This window comes from Dermacentor andersoni, chromosome 1 (genome assembly GCF_023375885.2).
Source record: "Dermacentor andersoni chromosome 1, qqDerAnde1_hic_scaffold, whole genome shotgun sequence".
Taxonomy (NCBI): Eukaryota; Metazoa; Arthropoda; class Arachnida; order Ixodida; family Ixodidae; genus Dermacentor; species Dermacentor andersoni.
In genome coordinates, this window is record NC_092814.1 from 23,569,475 (window position 1) to 23,589,470 (window position 19,996).

At 48.3% G+C, this 19,996-nt stretch overlaps 1 protein-coding gene across 3 annotated transcripts in view; it reads left to right on the forward strand.

Moving 5' to 3' along the window:
• Positions 1-19,996, forward strand: part of kn (EBF transcription factor knot) — a 139,420-nt gene that overhangs the window by 34,292 nt on the left and 85,132 nt on the right. For all 3 annotated transcript variants that reach the window (XM_050192992.2, XM_050192993.2, XM_055061247.1), the window contains exons 2-5: positions 3,081-3,137; positions 5,595-5,748; positions 8,730-8,793; positions 10,436-10,491. In XM_050192992.2, coding sequence (XP_050048949.1) covers positions 3,081-3,137; positions 5,595-5,748; positions 8,730-8,793; positions 10,436-10,491 — 331 coding nt within the window. The remainder of the gene's footprint in view (positions 1-3,080; positions 3,138-5,594; positions 5,749-8,729; positions 8,794-10,435; positions 10,492-19,996) is intronic.

Consider the following 19,996-nt stretch of genomic DNA (forward strand, 5'->3'; position numbering starts at 1 on the left):
AGCTGCATAAAAGTGTTTTTCCGAGTGTGAAAGAAGCCCGCGAATGCACGCAAAATTACCGCGCGACTGGCCGCTCGAGGCACTTTGCATGCATACGCGGGCATCTTTCACGCTTAGAAAGAACACATTTATGTAGCACGTGTTCAGCAACACAAAGCTGTATCGGGAGTTTTTCATGTCGCTCTAAAATTTTCGCGTAGACACATGTCATATAGTTATAATGTTTGAGAAGCTGATTAAATATAAGTCTAATTATGTAACTAGGCGGAATGAAAAAATAATCTGAGTACCTCCAAGCGAGCACAAACAACATTACCTTCGTTCTGTTCAGCTACGGGGCATTTGCATATTTTAAAAGTTTGGCTAAAGTTACGTGTGACACCCTGCATACTGTGCCGAGGAAAGCATATGTCGCCTTGAAAAAGACACGTCCACTTGTCGAAACGTTAACATCCGCTTTTACCTTGTTCTCGTTTTGCTCATCGTCTTGAATTTCCATCTCCCGGCTTCCCCGTGTTTTCCTTGGACTTTACCAACGTGTAATTCTGGTACCACGCTGACTGAGATGGCGCAACCCAAACATGAAGGTTCAGGCTGCCAGTATAGCATTGGACAAGCAGTTATTTTTTGCAATTTTACCACTGAAGCATGACACTACCTTGCTGGCAAGGTCACCTGGCGTACGCTGTTCAAGACATCGCTGATATTATAGCTTTCCGAAGGGTGCCTGGGAGTTTGGCCCGTCCTCTCACACTGGATGGTGTATTTAGTGAGAACGCTGAAAGGTCATTCTCGATGCTTCGTTGCGTAAATCGAAAAGGCCGCTCACTAATGACAAATTGTAACATTGGTAGACATATGCATTCACATATTACAGTAAACTGTAATGGCGATAAACCCTTCTTTTATTGTAAATCTTGATTGTAACTAAGAAACGTTCTTGCTTCTCTAACTATTCTTTCTTCTTCGAAATATGTTGTCCTTATACTGTGAGCAAAATTATAGCTGAATAACACACAAAAGAAAGAAACAAGAAAGGCCGAGAAATTTTAAATTTTATTGTACCGTGTGAATGAAAGCACAAAAAACTCCGATTTTTTACGAAAAGAAAAAAAGAAACAACAACTCCGAAATACATCTCCCGTTTCTGCCCCGAAATTAACTACGAAAAAGCAGGCCATAAACTGCTTCCTGAATACGACCACTGGATGTCTAAATATTTCCGTTTCACGAGTTCTTTCGCCCTTCGTGTTAACACTAAATTTGTCGCAACGCACGTTGTCCATTAGTTATCCGCTCTGTTGTAATGACTCACGGCGTAGGAACATACTTGCACTATTCCCTAAATCGTCTACTACAATGCTTGAATTGCGTTTCCCAAGCGCAAAGAGTAAGGTGTGCTGTCTTGGTGCTCGAGTGAAAAACGCCGCACACAATTTGCAACACATAAATTGGACGGTGTCATTGCGCCTACAGTACTTGCAGTGCAGCTTTCAGCCTCATGCGGCTGCTTTTACGCGCTGCGTTCAAGCTGTCGACCGAGACAGATTGCACGTATAGGCAGGCACTTCCTCGCACACCGTGTGTGGGTCTCGCTTAACGATCTCGCGTATTTGGCCGCATAATTTAACGAAGCTCGGTCGGCGCCGCAGTGTTTCCATCAGTTCTGAAGGGCTGTTTAACCGCCACGCGTCCATTAAGTGGATGAACCGCACGGCGGCACGCATAACGCACGTCGGGGCGCAGCGCGCGCATTCAGTGTGCAACCTTTTTGCATCTTCTGCGCATAACTAATATATGCGCGCGCTTTTTACTTGGCCGATGGTGGCGACGCGAGGAGCCCTGGCAGTGCGCGGTTGGAAAGGGGCGCTGCGGTGCGCAGTCTTTGTTTTAAACGCCTGTTCAGGTGCCTTTACGCACGCGCCTAAAACCATGGGAATTACGTAAGTTCTCCTGACGAGTTTTGGTATGTACACCTTTAAGTTCGGGGACTATAGAATTGCTTAAATGGGGAGCGTTTTCGGTCTTTTTGTGGATATTGCGAGAGCGCGTCTGTCTTGTCCTACTTTGTCATGCGCATATTGCAACATTTGGTATCGTGTTACCTTTCTACTTACACCTATTACGTATATTCAAGTTAAGCTGCTTACATTTTGCTGCAGCTAGCTAACTACGTAACGATAAGGTGTGTGCTGCAACATATATGTATGTCGCTAGCTTGGTTTGAATTCATCCGGTGCTCTTGCTTTCCCAAGTTCTCTATAGCAGATTCCTCTAAACAATAAAGGACCGAATTCCCAAAGCTTTTGCCCTTTGCCCGTGGCCCGCCATCTGCGCTGATAATGTGACCAGCGTAAGGATGAACTGGAATTCGCTCTCACTAAGAATTCTACCGTAACACGAATACGAGCTAAAATATAGCAAGAAGAACGGACCCGTTTGCAAAAAAAAAAAAAAGAGCTCTTACGGTGCAATTGCTCGGGAGAGCAAACTCCACTTCATCCTTACGTTGGTCACATCAGCGCAGATGGCGCACCACGGGCAAAGGGCGAACGCTTTGGCAATTCGGCTCCAGTATTTCCTAAGGAAGCGTAGTGTCCGGCATGCATAGGGTGTCCCAGCTAACGTTAGACAAGCTGTTGAGAAAAAAGAAAGATTAATAAAACACTGTGCAAGATGCAATTTTAACACCTACAGCGTTCAGTCATGCGACCTCTCACATCTGAACCTTATAATCATATCTTGCACCGTTAATTGTTTCTTTTTTTTTCAACAGCTTGGCTAACGTTCGCTGGGATACACGGTATTTGAGCTGCTGGTCAGCATAAACGAGCATGCTGGCTAGCAAGTGCTCTGAACCATGAAGGGAATACTCAAGATGCCTTGCGACGAGTATGGCGATTTGAGACGAGCCTGGCGGCGTCTTTAAGCACAGTCAGACTCGGTTAAAAATAGTAGTCTATAGAGGACCGTGCAAGTCTCCAAATAATTTAAAGAATGGATAACGAGATCTATTTGCTGAAATGCCAGATAAAGGGGGCACATGAAACGTGAAAGGTCGTGTTTATTTTCTCTTCCAGAAATATGGAGGCCGTTTGCTCGGAATACCTGGTGCCTAGCCAAAGGATGCTTTTCAGGTAAGTGCAAAGGCGAAAGCCGCAGTTTTTTCGGGAAGCGAGTTCTCCGAGGATGCCCAAGGCGTTGCCACAGGTCAGGCTAACTCGGCCGTGGATTTCCCGAGATAACATGCACTGCGCTATGAACTACTACACCTTGAGAACAGCGTAGTACAAGAATGCTTGGTTTGATAGATGTCTTTCTGCCCACCGAAGGCAAGTTCTGGGCAGTTATACGCAGTTCTTGCTGAGAAGAAGACATCGTTAACGATGTATTATTGTCTTCAGTGATGCGTGATTGGCGACGGAAAGTGTTAGTAAGTGTTTCATGTGCATTAAACAAGAAGCAAGTAGTCATAGAAAGCTCGTTATGCTACGGAGGTTATGAGTGAAACGCAAGTGAGCTGAGCTGAACAGCAACCTCTGGTGTTTTTTGGGTCATGTACTGCGCAGAACAGATAGCAGCGGGTCATGTGTGAGAAAAACGGAATGGGAGCCGTTGGGCCGTAAGAAATTCGAGATTTCTGGGAGAGGCCTTCACACGCACATCTCTCTCTCTCTCTCTCTCTTTCTCTCTCTCTCTCTCTCTCTCTCTCTCTATATATATATATATATATATATATATATATATATATATATATATATATATATATATTTATAATCATCTGAAGAAGTAAGTCCGGGCCCTCAGCCGAAATGTTATTTCAACGATTTCATTACATTCATCGTAACCTCCTTCTTTATGAAAATAAAAAAAAATGTATAATATATATATTATAAGCGAGAAGAAAGGAAATCGAGGGGCCCGAGAGAAAGTGAGAGAAAGCACTTTATGAAAAATGCAGTGTTTAGCCAGCTTATTTTCACCTACACGCTACTCTACAGGGAATGAAACAAAGGAGAAGAATGGCGCTAGAAGAGGGTTGGCAGAAGAAAAACGAAAAAAGAAAAATGCATGCCCTGTGATGTTATCAGCAGTAGAGTAAGTGTCTGATGCGATGAAGGTAGACGGTAAACGCAAAATAAAATCATAGTCTTGATGAGACGGCGCGCGTGAGTCATAGTTTAGACAGCAAACCAACTGACTCAGTATATGTAAACAAGATGTCCAGGACTTCGCGCTGGAACCCAATTTTTATTATTCATATCATAATAAGCCAGCAAACAATGACACCAGGAGAGCAAAGGGGAAGTTATCTGCATTTCTTAATCGAATAAAGAAGGTGATAAATACATGGCAATGAAAGTGGATGAAAACGCAAGTGGCCGCAGATGGGATGCGAACACACGTCTTCGCATTACGCGTGCGATGCTCTTACCAATTGATATACCGCGGGGCGGTTTTCCAATCTACTTTTATATCCATTCATTTATCATCTCTTTAAGTCAATTAAGAACTGCAGATAATTTGCCTTTTGCTGTCCTGGCGTCAGTGTTTGCTGGCTTATTATGATATATGTATCGTTAGCCATAGGCAATGTTCATCGATATGCAACTTTGTGTACTACAAGTGCACCACATAGGCCCGTAATTCTTCATAAAATGAGTCAATATTAATGTTGTCAGAGCTGGTATACCCTTGCGTTAGGCCCGCTTCTGGAGGACCTGGAGGCATATTTTTCGTTTACAAAAATGTGCTGCACACTTTAGGAGAAGCTTTAGCTTTAGATTTCACATCCTGAATACGTGGCCGAGTGGGTGCCACGGTATTTACGCTGTTTTCGCTGCTGTTTGATGCTATGCCAGTGTAATGCATAACATTAATTCTTTCCGCCTGATTTTGCTACATTCCTATTATCGATCGGCCGATTCTGACAATAATGCGAGCCTCCTGCACGCGAATTAAGAGATGCTTACATTATTCCGGCCCCACTGTTTGTCATGCTGACGCCAGGCAGTGCATGGCGCGTCGATTGGTTCTCAAAGCGCATAAGCGCAGGCCGACGGCTGGAAAGAGTAGCTTTCGTTGCGAACTGTTGCTGTTGTGAATCACGTGTTATTTGATCCAGCGTTCCATGCAGCACGTTACAATGGCGGGCCGAATGCACAAAAGGTGTCTTTCCTAAGAGCATCTTATCATTGGCCGGCGTTCTTTGCTAATAATACGCGAACGATCGTGTTTGACCGGCGCCTGTTCTTACGGAACATTTTAGGGTAGGACGTACTTTGTGAATGAGGGCCAACATCTTATGAAAAGGCAGCGCAACATAGGAAACATTCTTTCTGTGCATGTCGGATGCGTTGGACTCCATCGCACGCTCTAGCATCGTGGCATTGCGGTACAGCTTGTTGTTTGCGTATCGCACGAGAGGGATGCGATAAGGGCAGGCGAACGAACGGGGAGCTCGCCTTCGTATATTTTTGTGTCATGTATGCCACAAGTATTTTTGCTGGCAAGTGCCTTTGGCCGGCCGCCAAGGTTTCCCGATTGGCTGGCGGAGTCGTTCGCTGCGGCGGCTGACAGGCGCGCGCGCGCAGTGTGGGCCTGGGCCGCGCGCACTTCGAGAAGCAGCCCCCGTCCAACCTGCGCAAGAGCAACTTCTTCCACTTCGTGGTCGCGCTGTACGACAAGGCCGGCCAACCGGTGGAGGTCGAGCGGACCGCTTTCGTCGGATTCGTCGAGAAGGGTCAGGTGGGTGCGAATGGCGCGTGTATGCGCTAGGTTTCACCGTTAGCCCATTCTTGATGAAAGCGCCAAGTTTGCTTAAAGCGCGTGTCAGATTGGCAGAAAGAGCCATTGATTGCATTGAAATGGCCCCTCCGTAATGCATTAAAGATGCGCCCAATGGTGAAGCGGAGGCAATTCGGATTATACAGACAGTGCAGTTACTGCAATAGAGCAAGAAAAGTGAAATATAATTTTACGCTAAAATTATTACAGTCGATAGAAAGCGGCACGCACGTATACGAGTTGAATACGTGAAACAAGTGAGCGAAATTTGGGTAATTTTACCTGCCAAAAAGTGTTCCCAAATGATCGAGTCGCACGCAAAACTTAGTTTGCTTACCACAGTTCTACATTGTGCTCTATTGGATTTCAAGAGAGGCTTACAGAATAAATTACTCGGGAAGATCATTCTTTACTTGCCTTAAACAAGTGTTGTAATTAACAATGTTCTCCACGGATAAAATTTTAATAGCCTGTAATGATGAAGAAGCGCAATTACTAGAGAAAACATACGTCAAAGGGCTCTACCTTTGCTAGTAATATGGATTTCAGCAGAGGCAAATAAATGGTATCTCTCATTTTAAAATGCTTTAGTCTTTAGCGTTATCATACTGCATATATACGTATACAGCTTGCAGCATTTACAAAACAACAACAGTTTATTTGGCACAGAAACTGAAACTCACTGGAACAGCTTCTCGTCAGAACAACGCACGGATCGGTTGGACCCCTTTCCCAAAAGGGCGGCGCGTGGGGGGGAGAGCGCTCCGAGCGCGGTCTCCCCGTGGCGAGGTTGGCAACGTTGGCCCGCAGCAGGGCCGGTTACTTGTTCTCGTTCTTTTCTACCTTGTCTGCACAAAAGAGGCAGCCTCTCCAAGTGTTTCACACGCGCACACGAGCAGTCAGTGATGGTAATTAAATGCGTTCTTTGACTGACTTTCGAATATTCTTGCTGAGCAGAGTGTTGTGCGAATTCTCGTGTCCTTGCGGCTGTCTTCGACTTCACATGCAGAAAGTGAAGATTCTTCTTCTCCGGAATGGCGACGCCAACAGCAATGGCCTTGAAGTCATTAAAAGCAGACAAGAGACGGCATTTGTTGACTAAATAGAACCGGTTTAATCCTCGACGAAGTAGCTGCTGCTAATCGGCGTCGCGCTCTTGCACGCGCAGGTCAACTGACGGACTTTATTAAATCATTTCTGAGCCCACGCAAAACGCGTAAAGCAATAAAGCAAATTTTGCTTCAACGTGCGAGTATATTCGTCGAGGCACTCGGTAATCGTATGAGCTGCCGTAAACTTAATGATGACGTATTTACTGCTGAGCACTTACTTTGCACGAAGACAAGTGCTCAGCAAATGTTGACCTCACGTGCGAGCTTCGCATCGATCTGCGCTTTATTGGTAGCAGCCTCTTGTTGTTTACTGTACCGTCCTCCGTGGACTGGCGCGGTGGTTTGTATATGCGCGGTTACAGCGAGGGCATTGGCCGGAACGACTCGCGACGATTCGACTTAATACCGGTTAGAAGGCGCGGCTGCATAACGCCGTCGTCCCGTCGGCTTAAAGCAGCACGCAAAGCTCCTCGTCATCAAAAAAATGGCAGCGGATCGAGATGTGCACTATCGCCGCTACCACAAGAGTTGCACGAGGCGCCCACCACGCCTTTACGGAAACTGCAGGTGTTTGTAAAAGCGACGCCACAAGCAACGTAGTAAACTTGAGCCGCATTGGGGTAGACCAGTCGAAGACGCAACAGAGGGTCAAGGGAGTGCAGTCACAGGAGTGTGAAACATGCCGCTTAATTTGAATCATGCATTGCGGCGAGCATGTGCAGGCCGGGGTCAGCGGAGAGCGCTGGTTCGTCGGCCCTTTCGTTGCAGATGGTCGGCCCGGCCAGTCCGCCAGCGAATGTACTATATACAGCTTTCATCGAGAGCTTTTGCTGAGCATGACTCAAGGCACTTTATTATGGCAAAAGGCAAAGATTGACGAGGCTTGTATCTTCCTTTAATAACAGTTGAACAAGTAGGCCCTTTACCGGCTGCACACGTATAGACGGAGCCATGCTGTGCAATGGCGCACGTGGGCGCGCGCAAGCCATGCGTGCGACGCGCGGCATGCTCCGCTTCCAGTGACGGTTTCTGGCGAGCAACCGTTTAAGTCGGTGCAACAGGAAGGTCGCTAATGAGGCGGGAGGAATTGGGCCGCTCTTCCTTCAGTCAAAAGTGGGGCCTGCGAGAAGAAAACGAAAACCGCAACCTCGGGGCGGAGTGTGCGGCCTCGCAAGGAGGGCCCCGTGAGGAGCGCGCGCCTAATTACGCGGCTCGATGCCGCCTTTTGTGCTGCTGGCCGCGGAATGAGATCGGCCAAGTATACCCGACGCTCCGGTGTGTTTGCTTAACCTGTTGAAAGAGCAGTCACCCGCGGTATAGCCAGGCCGGCCGGCCGCTGTTAAATGAATCTGTTTGAACAGCTCTCTCTGTGTGTGCCTGAAACTGTGCGCTCCGAGAACACTGCTTGCCAGCTGCCTCGAGTTGGTCTTCGCGTCTTATTCTCCATTTGCTTATTATTGCTCTCGAAGTCCACTAGTCAGCACTCTGAGACGACGCCGATGGGGGTCAGGAAAGCGCCCACTTTTGCCTCGCTGCCATACAACCGGGAAAGCGCCTTCTTTTTCTCTCTTTCATTTTATTGTCGTCGCTTTTTACTGCCTTTAAGTCGTTCGCAGTGCAGTCGCTTAACTTGTTTGGAAAATGCTGCAAGGTTGCGGCAGTTGGTGCTGTCAAGCGATATTGCTGCCAACGTCGCGAGTCTTGATGGTAAGTCGCCAAACGCGGCACCGAGGACCACATTGCATTCACACTTGCAACGCGTGCACGAAGGGTGACAGGTTGTCGCTGGCCTGCTGCAGTGCGCGTGGCTGAGCGTGCGCTGTGTTGCAGGAATCGGACGGCCAGAAGACCAACAACGGCATCCACTACCGGCTCCAGCTGCTCTACGCCAACGGTGAGTCGGCCAACACCTAATTCCCCTCGCCCTTTTTACGAGCCGGTCTCCTGCGGGATTACCGGAATGGGCGCTCCGACAGTGCGCCTCCAGATGGGGCCGCCGATCGTCGTAAAACACGGCGCGGCGAGTCGGCACCCCGCGCGACGTCACTCGCTGTGCTGCAGCAACGCTGATCCAATCAGCGCGCCGGAGGACGCGACACTCCCACGAGGCCAGGCTTCGGGAAGGAATTTTTTCTCGCGCACGGAGATGCATGCAAACAACGAACGAAGGCTGCAGATGGTTGCGCAAGGACAAGCCTCTCTGTATGTTCGCGCGGGCTGAATCGGCGCTGCATGCAACTATTTAGCGACCGGCAGGCTTCAATGGCCCGTGGGTATTCGCTTTGGTTACGAGCGCCCGAACGCCGGCGGCTGAACAGTCGTAGCCGAGAGAAACATAACAAGCGCCCCGCGGATGCTAAGCCTAGTATCAGCCGGCGAGTCCAAACTCTGAATGGGATTCCTGCTGCTTTGGACGAGGATGCAGGCTCTAATCAATGCCGTTCCTGAAAGTTGTGTCCGAATGCTTCCATAACTTGCCCGCTATACCAGAAATCTTCGGTTGTAGCCCGGTTGCTAATGCGGCCTCTTTGACAACCTCGATGTGTTGGACAAGTTTTCGAGATGGATAATCCCGTCTACACAGTATACGGTATGTATCACTTCTAGTCTGCGACAACCTGTCGTGGGGTGGGTACTGATCCGTGTGGATTGTGGCTTGCTAAAGCGTGCCTATATCCCGAGTTATAAAGCACTGTCATTTTCGTAACTTATTTGGTTTACTTGTGCTGCGTTACTGCTGCCTCACTTCTGCATGTGTATTTTATTATCTCCAAACTCCAAATAATAATAGTAATAATAATAATAATAATAATAATAATAATAATAATAACAATAGTGCAGTGTTAACGTATTGTACAGAATATATTCTGCAATTCTGTTCTTCAGAATATTGTAATACGGCGCCGGGCTTATCAAGATCCAGAGCTCCGTGGGCTTGCCACTGCAGTAGGTTAAAAAAATTGAATACCTAGAGTTGTGTAATTCTTTTATACCTCTTACCTTAGTACGAGATAATTGTAACTTGGCCCTATTGCACTGCTATCTGTATTTTTTCCCCACAGCCACTGTCGCACCGCCAGTTTCAGCCAGTGGCAGCGACGAATGGTACCTCATGGAAAGGGATCAAGCGGGAAGAATTAATAGCGGGTCTGCATTATGCCGAGTTCCGATAGCCAGTAACACTTAGGACTGGTACGCAGCGAATAGATCGGGGGCCCTGTTAATGCCCCTTGCTGCCTCAACAAGTCGCGTCGGTTCTCGCCGCGGTGGCGAACGCAGCGGAATAAAAACTGAGGGCAAATTTTGTCGCTCCTTGGCGTTTCTTTCGCTTTACGCAAGTCTAGCAATACACCGCATATCAAGGCAGAGAAGCATACAATAGTTGCTCGGACAGTAGGCGCCCGGGCGGAAGAAGTGCGGCCGCCTCCTGCGCGACCAGCAGGGCGCCGCTTTCTGTGGCGTAATTTGAGCGGCGGTGGGCGTTTCGCAGTGTGCTGGCGGCGTGTGCTGAGCGAGCGCGTCTGTTCCTGGCGCAGGTGTCCGGCAGGAGCAGGACCTCTACGTCCGGCTCATCGATTCTGTCACCAAGCAAGTGAGTGGACGTCACCGCTGCCCGGCAGAGGGCGCTGCTTCGGCCGCGCGCAGCCGAAGCCGGTCGGGGCGATCGGCTCCGCTCGTTTTCCGCCCTCGCGATGGGCTTCCTCCGCGAAAGAGGCCTCGAAGCATGCGTTCTTCGACGGCAATGCTACGTTGTTGGCGAATGGTGCAGCCGCACTTGTGCCGCTGCCGGGTAATGCTTTTTTTTTTTTTTTCGCATTCCGGACGACCGAAAGGGCGTGATGGCATCACCGTTCCGTGTCCCATGGCGCTGCAGTACAAGTTCGATCCTTTCTCTAAAAGGATTTTAATCTCAATGCGAACACGAAGCGAGCCCGGTCATTACACGCATGTAGGTGGTTTAACTGCCCCTCGTCTGGCAGCTGTCCTTTTCGTTTTGCAACACGTTCCCGACTACACCGTAGCACCGGAGCCCAAATTATCCTCTGGCGCTTTATTTTTTCCGCGAGACAGGAGAGGCAACCTTTCCCACTGGAATGCACCGCTCTCTGCGCGTGGTGCATTCCACGTGCGCATTGTGCCGCGCGAGAATTCCCGCATAAGTGGTGCGACGCGCAGCGGTCGTTCAATGCCAAGACAGTCGGGACGAGCTTTACTAGGAGTCTTTGTGGTCACACGTGCCGGCGGAGGCGTTCAACGACTTCCACGTAAGCTTGGATTCATAAAATTGCACCAATTTTCCACCGTTGATGCAAGCGTTTGCCATTAATCTTAGTGCGACAGCATGTTCGAAAGGGGATTATCTGTCTCCTTCCTTTTTGTCATACGCCGTCGTCGTAACCCGCTCACCCTTTCCGTACACGTCGCAGCAGAAACACTCCGCTCCTCACGCACCACTACAGATACACTCTTAAGGAAAAGTACACCCTTTTGCCACACAACGATAATCGTCACCTGTCTTCTCCGCATTGCCTTTCTTTAACGCGGCGAGCCCGGTACTTTCCAGTAACGAACGGCATGCACGTTATCAGCGTGACATAGCATTGTCGACAGGAAAGCATCGGGCGCGGCGTTTTCAAGAAAGGAAACGCAAGCAAGGCAGATGACGATTATCGTTGGGTGGCAGAGATACACCCCAAAAGGTGTAACTTTGCCTAAGAGTGTATATCGCGCAGCTCTCGGACGCTGCCGACGCTTCTTTCGAAACGATGCGCCGACACCGCGTACTTTACGGACCCTACTGCATAGCTGGTGACATCCAGCATTCACGTTCATCTCGCAATGCAAGCTCTTCGTTATCTTGGATGTCACGCAGACTTGTACGCGTTACAGAAAAAAAAGTAAAAAGTACTTGATTACAATTACTGCATTCAAAAATGCAATTGATTACATTTAACAATTACTGCGCCGCGAAAGTAATTCAGGGCATTACTCAAAAGTAAAGCATTATATCTTGTACGTTATTTTCCTGCCAACTTTGGTTAACGTTGCGCACATACAGTAGATAGAACTAGTGGACCTGGTACTTTTGGAGCGCCTTCTGCAGCCCTTCGTGCACTTGCTTATATTCGCTAACAATTGCTTTTCAGTATTTTCGTCGGTCCTCTTCTCTCGTTTTCTTGTGCAAACATCAGCAGCGACGATGTAAACTCGGTCGATGTGAGCGCCGAAGGAAAGGGCAGTATGGCAATGTGCGAACACCGTGCGCACAAAATGGTGCCTACATTCAATGCCGCGGTGCACGCTTCTCTACGAAGCGCAGCGCTTCATGGCGGCGGGGCCACAAGGAAAGCGCTCCCGTTATATATGGCCAGTTAAAGGCTCTAAAAGTCGTCTGTATGCAATTTACTAACGTTCGAAATGGCCCGTCACTGTCGAGACATACCCGGCACCGGTTCAATTAGTCCGCCAACACCTGGTGGAGCGCTATAAGATGAGGGAACAAATACAGAGCTCCCGTTGTGTGTTTTTGTCGGAACACCCGCATTCGGGAGGATTCTGTGCTGCTGCCCGACTGCGGGCGTTCTACGTTTGCTCCCAACTAATTAGAAAGCTCTAATCATTTCACGAGGTAAACCTGTTACAGCTTATCTCATCAATAAAGTAATTCGTTACATGTAATGGGTTGCTGTAAAAAGTAATTCAATTCCAGTGAGCCTTACCGGTTAAAGGAGTAATCGATCAATTACAAGACTGTCAAAAATGTAATTGATTACACGTAATTTGTTTCCTACAAGACCGGATGTAAGTCACCGAAATGTCGTCGGCGTCATCGTTGATTGCATCGGGAGGACGTCCCGCAGGATTAGGATTGCGTTGCGCAAACTTTGGGTCACTACATGAGTAACTACTGTCGCAGTAAATGGGTACGCAGTCGGTGAGATTATTCGAGTCGGCTGATTTTTAAAATATTTTTATAGTACGAACTTCAGTATGATGTTGGCGTCTTTAGGTGGCGCTTAATACTCCTTGTCGTAGAGTTAAAAAAAAGAACATTAAAAACATAGAACACCGGAAGACAAAAATCATGCGCAGTTTCGCAGCTGAGTAACTACATATAGCCACACATAAATAAATGCATGAAACTGACTGACGCTTGCATGATACATGTAAAACCAGTTTTGTTGCTACAAACATAAGAGTGGAACTCTGACATAAAGGCTTAGTACAAACTAAAGATGCTGCTCTTTGCAAGATTTTCAAAGCCCCCCCCCCCCAGGTCTGGCCATTTCGAACTGTTCATATAATGCGCGCTAACGATCGTGTCTGCAAAGTATTGCACCGCTACGCGCCGCGTAAGAGAGCCGGAAGTTCAAACCGAACGACCCTACCCCTCGCGGGTGCCGCGCTCCCAGCCGGAGAGTCGGCGTCGATTGCGCAAATGCGCCTGCGTGCACATGGCAGTGCCGTGACATCACTCGTGGGGCCACGCGACATCGAGACTTATGCAATGCAACATCAGTTAATTGTTTAATCTGTTGCCTCAATAGACGAATTAAACTTTAGAGAAATAATAAAACGCACAAGCCGTATGTCTGCGTGTTCTTGTTTTACTTCGTGTATACCGTAGTAAGAGAGATCTGCTTCCGTTTCGTCTGCTTGTTCCCACGTCGTGTAGTCGCGCACGTAGAGAACGAAACTATGTCACTTTCTACGTTGTTCCAGTGCGCGGTTATGTTCTGTCTGCGTCTGCCTCAGTGTTCGTGAAGCACTGACTTATACCGCTAGTCAGGTGTTCTCGTGCACAGCGCGCAAAATCGTGCGCTGCCCGAAAGGAGGCAAACGCAACAGCTCGCTCACGAGACCTTCAGCAGAAGTGCACCATGCAGCAAAAAAGCCAGAAAATAAAGAAGGCGGAGCCTGTGACGTATGCGTCGCGCGGCACTCCAGATCCGGTATAAGAGAACGCAGGGGAAGAATTTGGCTTGCGGAGGCTTGACGGCGGCAAGTGGAGAGAGTATTTATGTTGGCGGTGACGCTTGCCTCCTGAAATCGTGGGTTCGCAGCATTGAAATGTTTATATCTCGGCTATTAATGAACCAGTTAAAAAAATTATTGTGATAGAAGGCTCCCTAGGGGGCACGTAACCACTTATCGGCCATAACCGAAATTTGCTATGTGGCCTGGTGAGGGGCCCTTTTAAAGCGGGAAGTGCTTCTCTGTGTAATATTGCTGTCGTTCATCGGCCTTGGACTATTGTGGATGAGTGGAAACTGAACGTCGAATAGGAACGTTCCGCAGAGTAACATGCACATGTGAGGTGTTGTCGCTTTCTCAAGCGTGCATTTCCCGAAAGAACAGCGACATCTGAGGGCCCCTGGAAGATGTCACAATAATGTTGCAATTAATGGAGTAAGCACATTTGCTGCCGTAGTAATTTGACGCTCTGTTGCGTAGAACATCACACGAGGCACACGGGAGGAGTATGATACCACGGTCATATCGCTGTGCTAAGTCTGTTTTTGGACTCCCTAACTCACTGACTCACATGATGCATACTATGCTGTACCACACAGTTTGTGGGATCTGGTGCACGTGAGACGGACCAATGCAGCGCCGCTTTTGCACTCCTTCTCTGTGATATGTAAACGCAAGTATGTTGAGCTAGGTTATTTTGCTTCAAATATATGGGAAGTCTGCGCATAATGTTGCTTGGTGAAATATTTGTTGGCGCAGTACGTGACAGTCTCGTTTTGTTTAAAATTCATTATCCTCGTTTACGAACGTGCGTGATATAATGTGCGCGCTTGCCGTAACAATTCGCGTTTATTTATGTCTCGAATTCTATCCCTTATTCAGCACACAGACTGTTTCAAGGGTTTCTACGTACCTACGCAATTTAGATAGCGCGCAGACATGTTCCGTCAATTCAGGCGCAGGCCCTTTCAGTCCGGCACAACACGTTTGCCGCTCGCAGTGCACATGGCGATCGAAGTTCTGCCGCACTCCGCTGCGCCTCAAAGCAGAATGCAGCCGAGCTTCGAGCCAAAACACGGGCGGATTTAGGACACACGTCAAGGGGCCAAATGACAATGATGTAACAATTTCTTATAGTTAGTCTCAATGGCAACCGTTCAGACAACTGCGGCAGGAACAGTGTGACACCAGCCAACGAAGCTGTGCTGCAGGCTCGAGCGGGAAGGCGGCAAAAAGTGCCTCGAGGAAGGCGGCGGATCGTCGCGTGTCAGCACAGCATGTCGGCCAAGCAGGGCGGCTCGAACGTCGTTCTTCCAATCCATGCCGGCTCAGCGGGCGCTATCAGCAGGAGGTTCCGGCGTGCTGTAAGCGTTAAACGCGCCTTAAATGTGCGTTAAATGAAGTTGCTCATGAAAGTTGCGGTTTTTGTTTGAATGACTACAAGTCAGAGAACGGGGCGCAGTTGTTTGGTCATTTAATCGCATGAAGCTCCCACCCAGTCCAAAATACGTGTGTGCTGTACATGACCGCGGTCAGTTTGCTCTCGTCAACGAGGCCGACCCGACGAAGGCAACAAGAGCGCGGGCGTTTGTGTGCACGAAGCGACCCAGCAGTACATTGGCCGTAAGCAGGAAAGCATTCTCGGTTGGCGTGCGCACACAAAACCAAGCGCAGAGTCAATGTGCAAGCGCGTCCCGTCGCTGTTGGAACAACCCGCCTTCCACGTGAAGACAATGAAGTGGTCAATCTGACTTGTTACGCGAAGCGTTGCAGTGGTGTGCAAGGACGGCGGTTCCATCTTTGTTCAAGACATTGCCCTTTCGAGTGCAGCCACTGAGTGCCGAGGAGGGACTTGGCCATGAACCTCGCGGAGCGTTCGTTTCACCCCAACGAAACGCGACGAAATGAATCGCATTGAAGCGCGCGCGCGTTTTTTCTCTCTCTCTTTTTGCTTGTGCGCGAGACGCAGCTTGTCGGCCAAAAAGTTGTCACGCGGCCCCATCGCGAGGAAGGCAGCCGCGGCGCCATCAGAGCCGGCGGCAGAAGCCCGCCAACTCAATTTGGGGTCCGTCCGGCCGAGGGAGGGGAGCCCACCGGTGGCCAATCTATGGGAGGCGGTCTCCCCGGGGACGGAGCCGCTAGGCCTAAGGCGCTCCCGCCCACCACCCGCGCGGCAACGGTCCTTCGGCACGCTACGCCGGCACACGCAGCGCGGCAATCGATGCACAGCAGCGTGGGGCAGCACCCAACGAAGGCGCTCGACTAAGCACCCGATGGGCACGCTAGAATAGAGGCCACGCTCCTGAGCACCGATCCTCCGAATGCGGCCGTGGGCTGACGGTGCATCCAAAGACCAAACGTGGTGGTCAGACTGGTCTCCGAAAGCTGGGAGCCTTCGAGCATTTATTATGATCACTGAGTCGCCATATTCCATCTCTGTCTCCCTTGACAGCCGTGGCATCCTCTTTCATCTACTTCCGCTCCTGGATATAATGCTTAGTGCTGCACTAGTAAAGGTGTATGCCGGAACTTTTGGGAAGGTTCTTACGCGCGTTTCCCATCCTGCCAATAACTGCTTAGCTAAAAGCATCTCACCTTTCTTTCGTGCGACAGTCAACGTTCTCTTACGCGGTTGCGTTATATTTCGCATGCTTTTCGTATATGATTATGGTGAGACTGATGATGTACGCACGTACCCAGGATTTTCTTTCGGGGGGGGGGGCAGCTCAAGGTAACTTTTCTATGCAAATGAGGAGGGGAGTCGCTTTACTAGTACAAATATGAATAACGCCCACCATTCGCTACAAACACGCGTAAACCCGCCAAAGAGAAATGAAATAAGGGGTATCTCAGAGGTAGGCCTTTGAGATACACCTCTCCTTTACTTGGCAAACAAGGAACCACATCGAATGGACACGCGCCGGAAGAACACTGTTAAGAACAAGCAAACAAGCGAAAGTGTAAAATAATGATTTCTGTAGCAGAATACAAGTTAAAAAAAAAGCACTTAGCTACTAAGGCACACGGACCGCGCGGGGTTGTGTTACTCGGTCAGCCAATCACAGAAGCAAACAAAATCGTCATCATGCGGCCTTTTCAAAATGGCGTCGTACTTGATAGCTCCTGAGCATCTGCTGTTCTTGAAGATTCTTCATCAGCGGAAGCAATGAGGTGTGCAACAGACATGGACAAAGCGTATGGAGTCTGAGCATTTCACTGTCTGCGGTACAGTTCATTTCCCTGCTGAGCCCGTTTTACTCATGAAACTTCACTACCAACTGAAGTGAAACTTGACAATAGATAGTTGCAGCGAGGCAAGAATATAATTTCAGTTCAATGAAGAATTATGCTTTCGCTATTCCACTATAACAGGCGAGGGAAAACGTATAAAATTACGTGCTAATAAATTTATTTTTGTGGTTACCGCCTTATTTGGATAACATTGAAGTACGAATGATTTGCAGCCTCGCGGAGGAAGAGTGGCTGGCGGTTATGAGGGCGTGGGCGAGGCTTCACTGCAGACTTAAGTTGTATCCGACTATAGCAGCGTTTTTTGAATTCGCTCTGGAAGAATTATTGAGAAATATATATTTGCGGAACAATCACAGTTTTTTTCGATCCCTCGTTTACTACTCTATCAAAACCGACTCGTACCGTTATTTGGGAAGTAGCGCTCTTCTCTCCGTCTTTACCTCCCTTTCCCTAGTGCAGGGTAGCAAACCAGAGGCTATAACTCTGGTTAACCTCCCTGCCTTTCTCTCATTTGCACCTCTTTTTCTCCATCTGCGTAACGATGCGTGGCCGCCAGTTAGATCCGCGGGTCAAGTGTGCCGGTTGATTATACATGACTCATCGTACGTTCCACCGTAATCGCTGTTGTCCGCGTACGTTCCAGAATGTGCACCACTATTAGCTTCGCGCAAGCATTCTTAGACAAGATCACTTGGCTACATGGAATCGGCACGGCAACATTCGGGAAAGTTCCGATAGATGATGGCGCGTCTTGCGCCGAATATTGTTATTGTGACATTGGTTAGCCGGTGAAAAAAAAAAGAAGAACAACTCACCAGGAAAGTATAAAGAATGCACGCGTGCCAATGTACGCGGGCGAATGTACTCGCGCCAGATTTCCAAGCCTCCCCCCCCCTCCCCCACATCCTAGAGAGCATCGTACCGGCGCTGAAAAACAAAACACCAACTTGAAAAAAGTGTACATCTAAAAAAAAGTAAGAGGTTGGAAGGCGATTCAACCTGCAGTTGACGTCGATCAAAGACGTTGTCTTTTTTAGTGAGTGGGAATAGAGTGGTGACATCGTCACGGGAACAGGCCACATCTTTAAACAGCACATACCCGCGGGAACAGCTTTAGACTCTACTACCTTCGGGATCGGCCCACATTTAAAGACTACTCTATCTCATAGCTCGGCCCACGAAATAGTCTAGAAACACACGTACACGATAAGGAAACGTGGGGGTGATGACGCTGTATTGTTGCGGGTGCGGAGCAATGGCCCAATGTGATGACCTTGAACTCATAACGTTCCTTCTATTTCCAAAGCACAAAAGGCTCGGTCTACCGCTCAGTGCAAAGCAGCTGCTTTTTGCGGCGAGTTCCCAAATACCTTGCTCCATTTAACAGCTCCGAGGCCCTTCGTTATGCTTGGCTTTGCCATAGAATTTCATAGCGGGACCACTAGATGGGCACATGACGGTGTGACTGTCCTGATTGGTGCGATGGGGGAGCAGCGTCTTAATGGTTTAATGTGCGAATGTGTTTTATTAACGGATGATCAGAGAGATGCAGTTTGTTATGATGACAAGAGCGGCGCATTAAGGCTTGGCGGCGTTCAGTGATACCATTGACCGGTCCTTGAGATTATGGTAAAGTGAAACACTTAGTGCACGTACGTGCATACATGCCCGCATATAAATCAAGGAGTGAAATAGTTTCGCATAAATATATCGAAACGAAACATATGAGTGAAACAGAGCGCTGAGAGATACTACAAGAAGTAGTGCAAGGCGCGTGGGAACGGGTCATGGTTCTCGGACTTGCGGGGCGTTTGGTAACGCGGCGGTGTGCTTACATTTCAAGTGTTATGCGAATTGGAGATTAACAAAGGGGTTGTTCAGAAGACTAACGCTACCTTTGCAAACAAGCAGCGTGCTAATTTAGAGCGGCATACGCACACTTTCCTGCAGAAATGGCGCTGTAGAATATGACGTAAAAGGACGAGCTTTGTTCCAAGTAGGAACGGTAACATTTATTCGTGGTGTGAATCGACATATACCATGTGGAAGAAGATTTCCTATGGCAGACAGCATAATTAACTTAGATCAGCTGGACTACTCGAACACACGGACATTACCTGCAAAAGAAATTGCAGTGTGATGTAAGTTTACCAATTAACCTTCTGTTTATTTCTGTAACGGAAGTGAAGCCGAGAAGTAAGGAAGTGACATCCACGTCGCAGGCATTCAGCGTATAGCATCATTTACGATAAATACTTTATCGAACTAGAGGCGAAATGCATTGGTGTGCCATCAAAAGAAAATTGTGATAAAAAGAAAGATCACACAAACATGGCTGCACCACGATGTTTCAGATAGTGAAATTTTTACAGAAAGTATTCAGCATTTATCGGCATGACCGCAATGATAAAAAAGGCGGTGGTGTCTTGCTTGTAATAAATAAAATGATTTCTCCTTATGAAGTTGGCACCTCATCATCGCTTGCGATTATCTGGGCTGCCTGTCAAACCATTTGTGGAAACATATTAGTTGGTGTCTGTTACCGCCCCCTGAATTGTCCGTTCCATTTGTTGATAAACTACGCGAAAACATTGTTACTGCCATGCAGAAATGTTCAACTAGTTATGTTTATAGCACTCTTTATAGTTATGTTTATAGCGTTGGCGATTTCAATTTTCCCCAAATCAATGGGCCATGCTTGTCATCGTCGTGCAAGCACGCAACCGATTTCATTGAATTAACCTTGGACTTAAATCTTTCTCAGGTAATCAATCAACCCACCCGTGACAATAACCTTTTAGATTTGGCACTAACTACCGCACCTGAAACCGTGTGTCCTGTGTTAATTTCTGACGGTTTTAGTGACCATA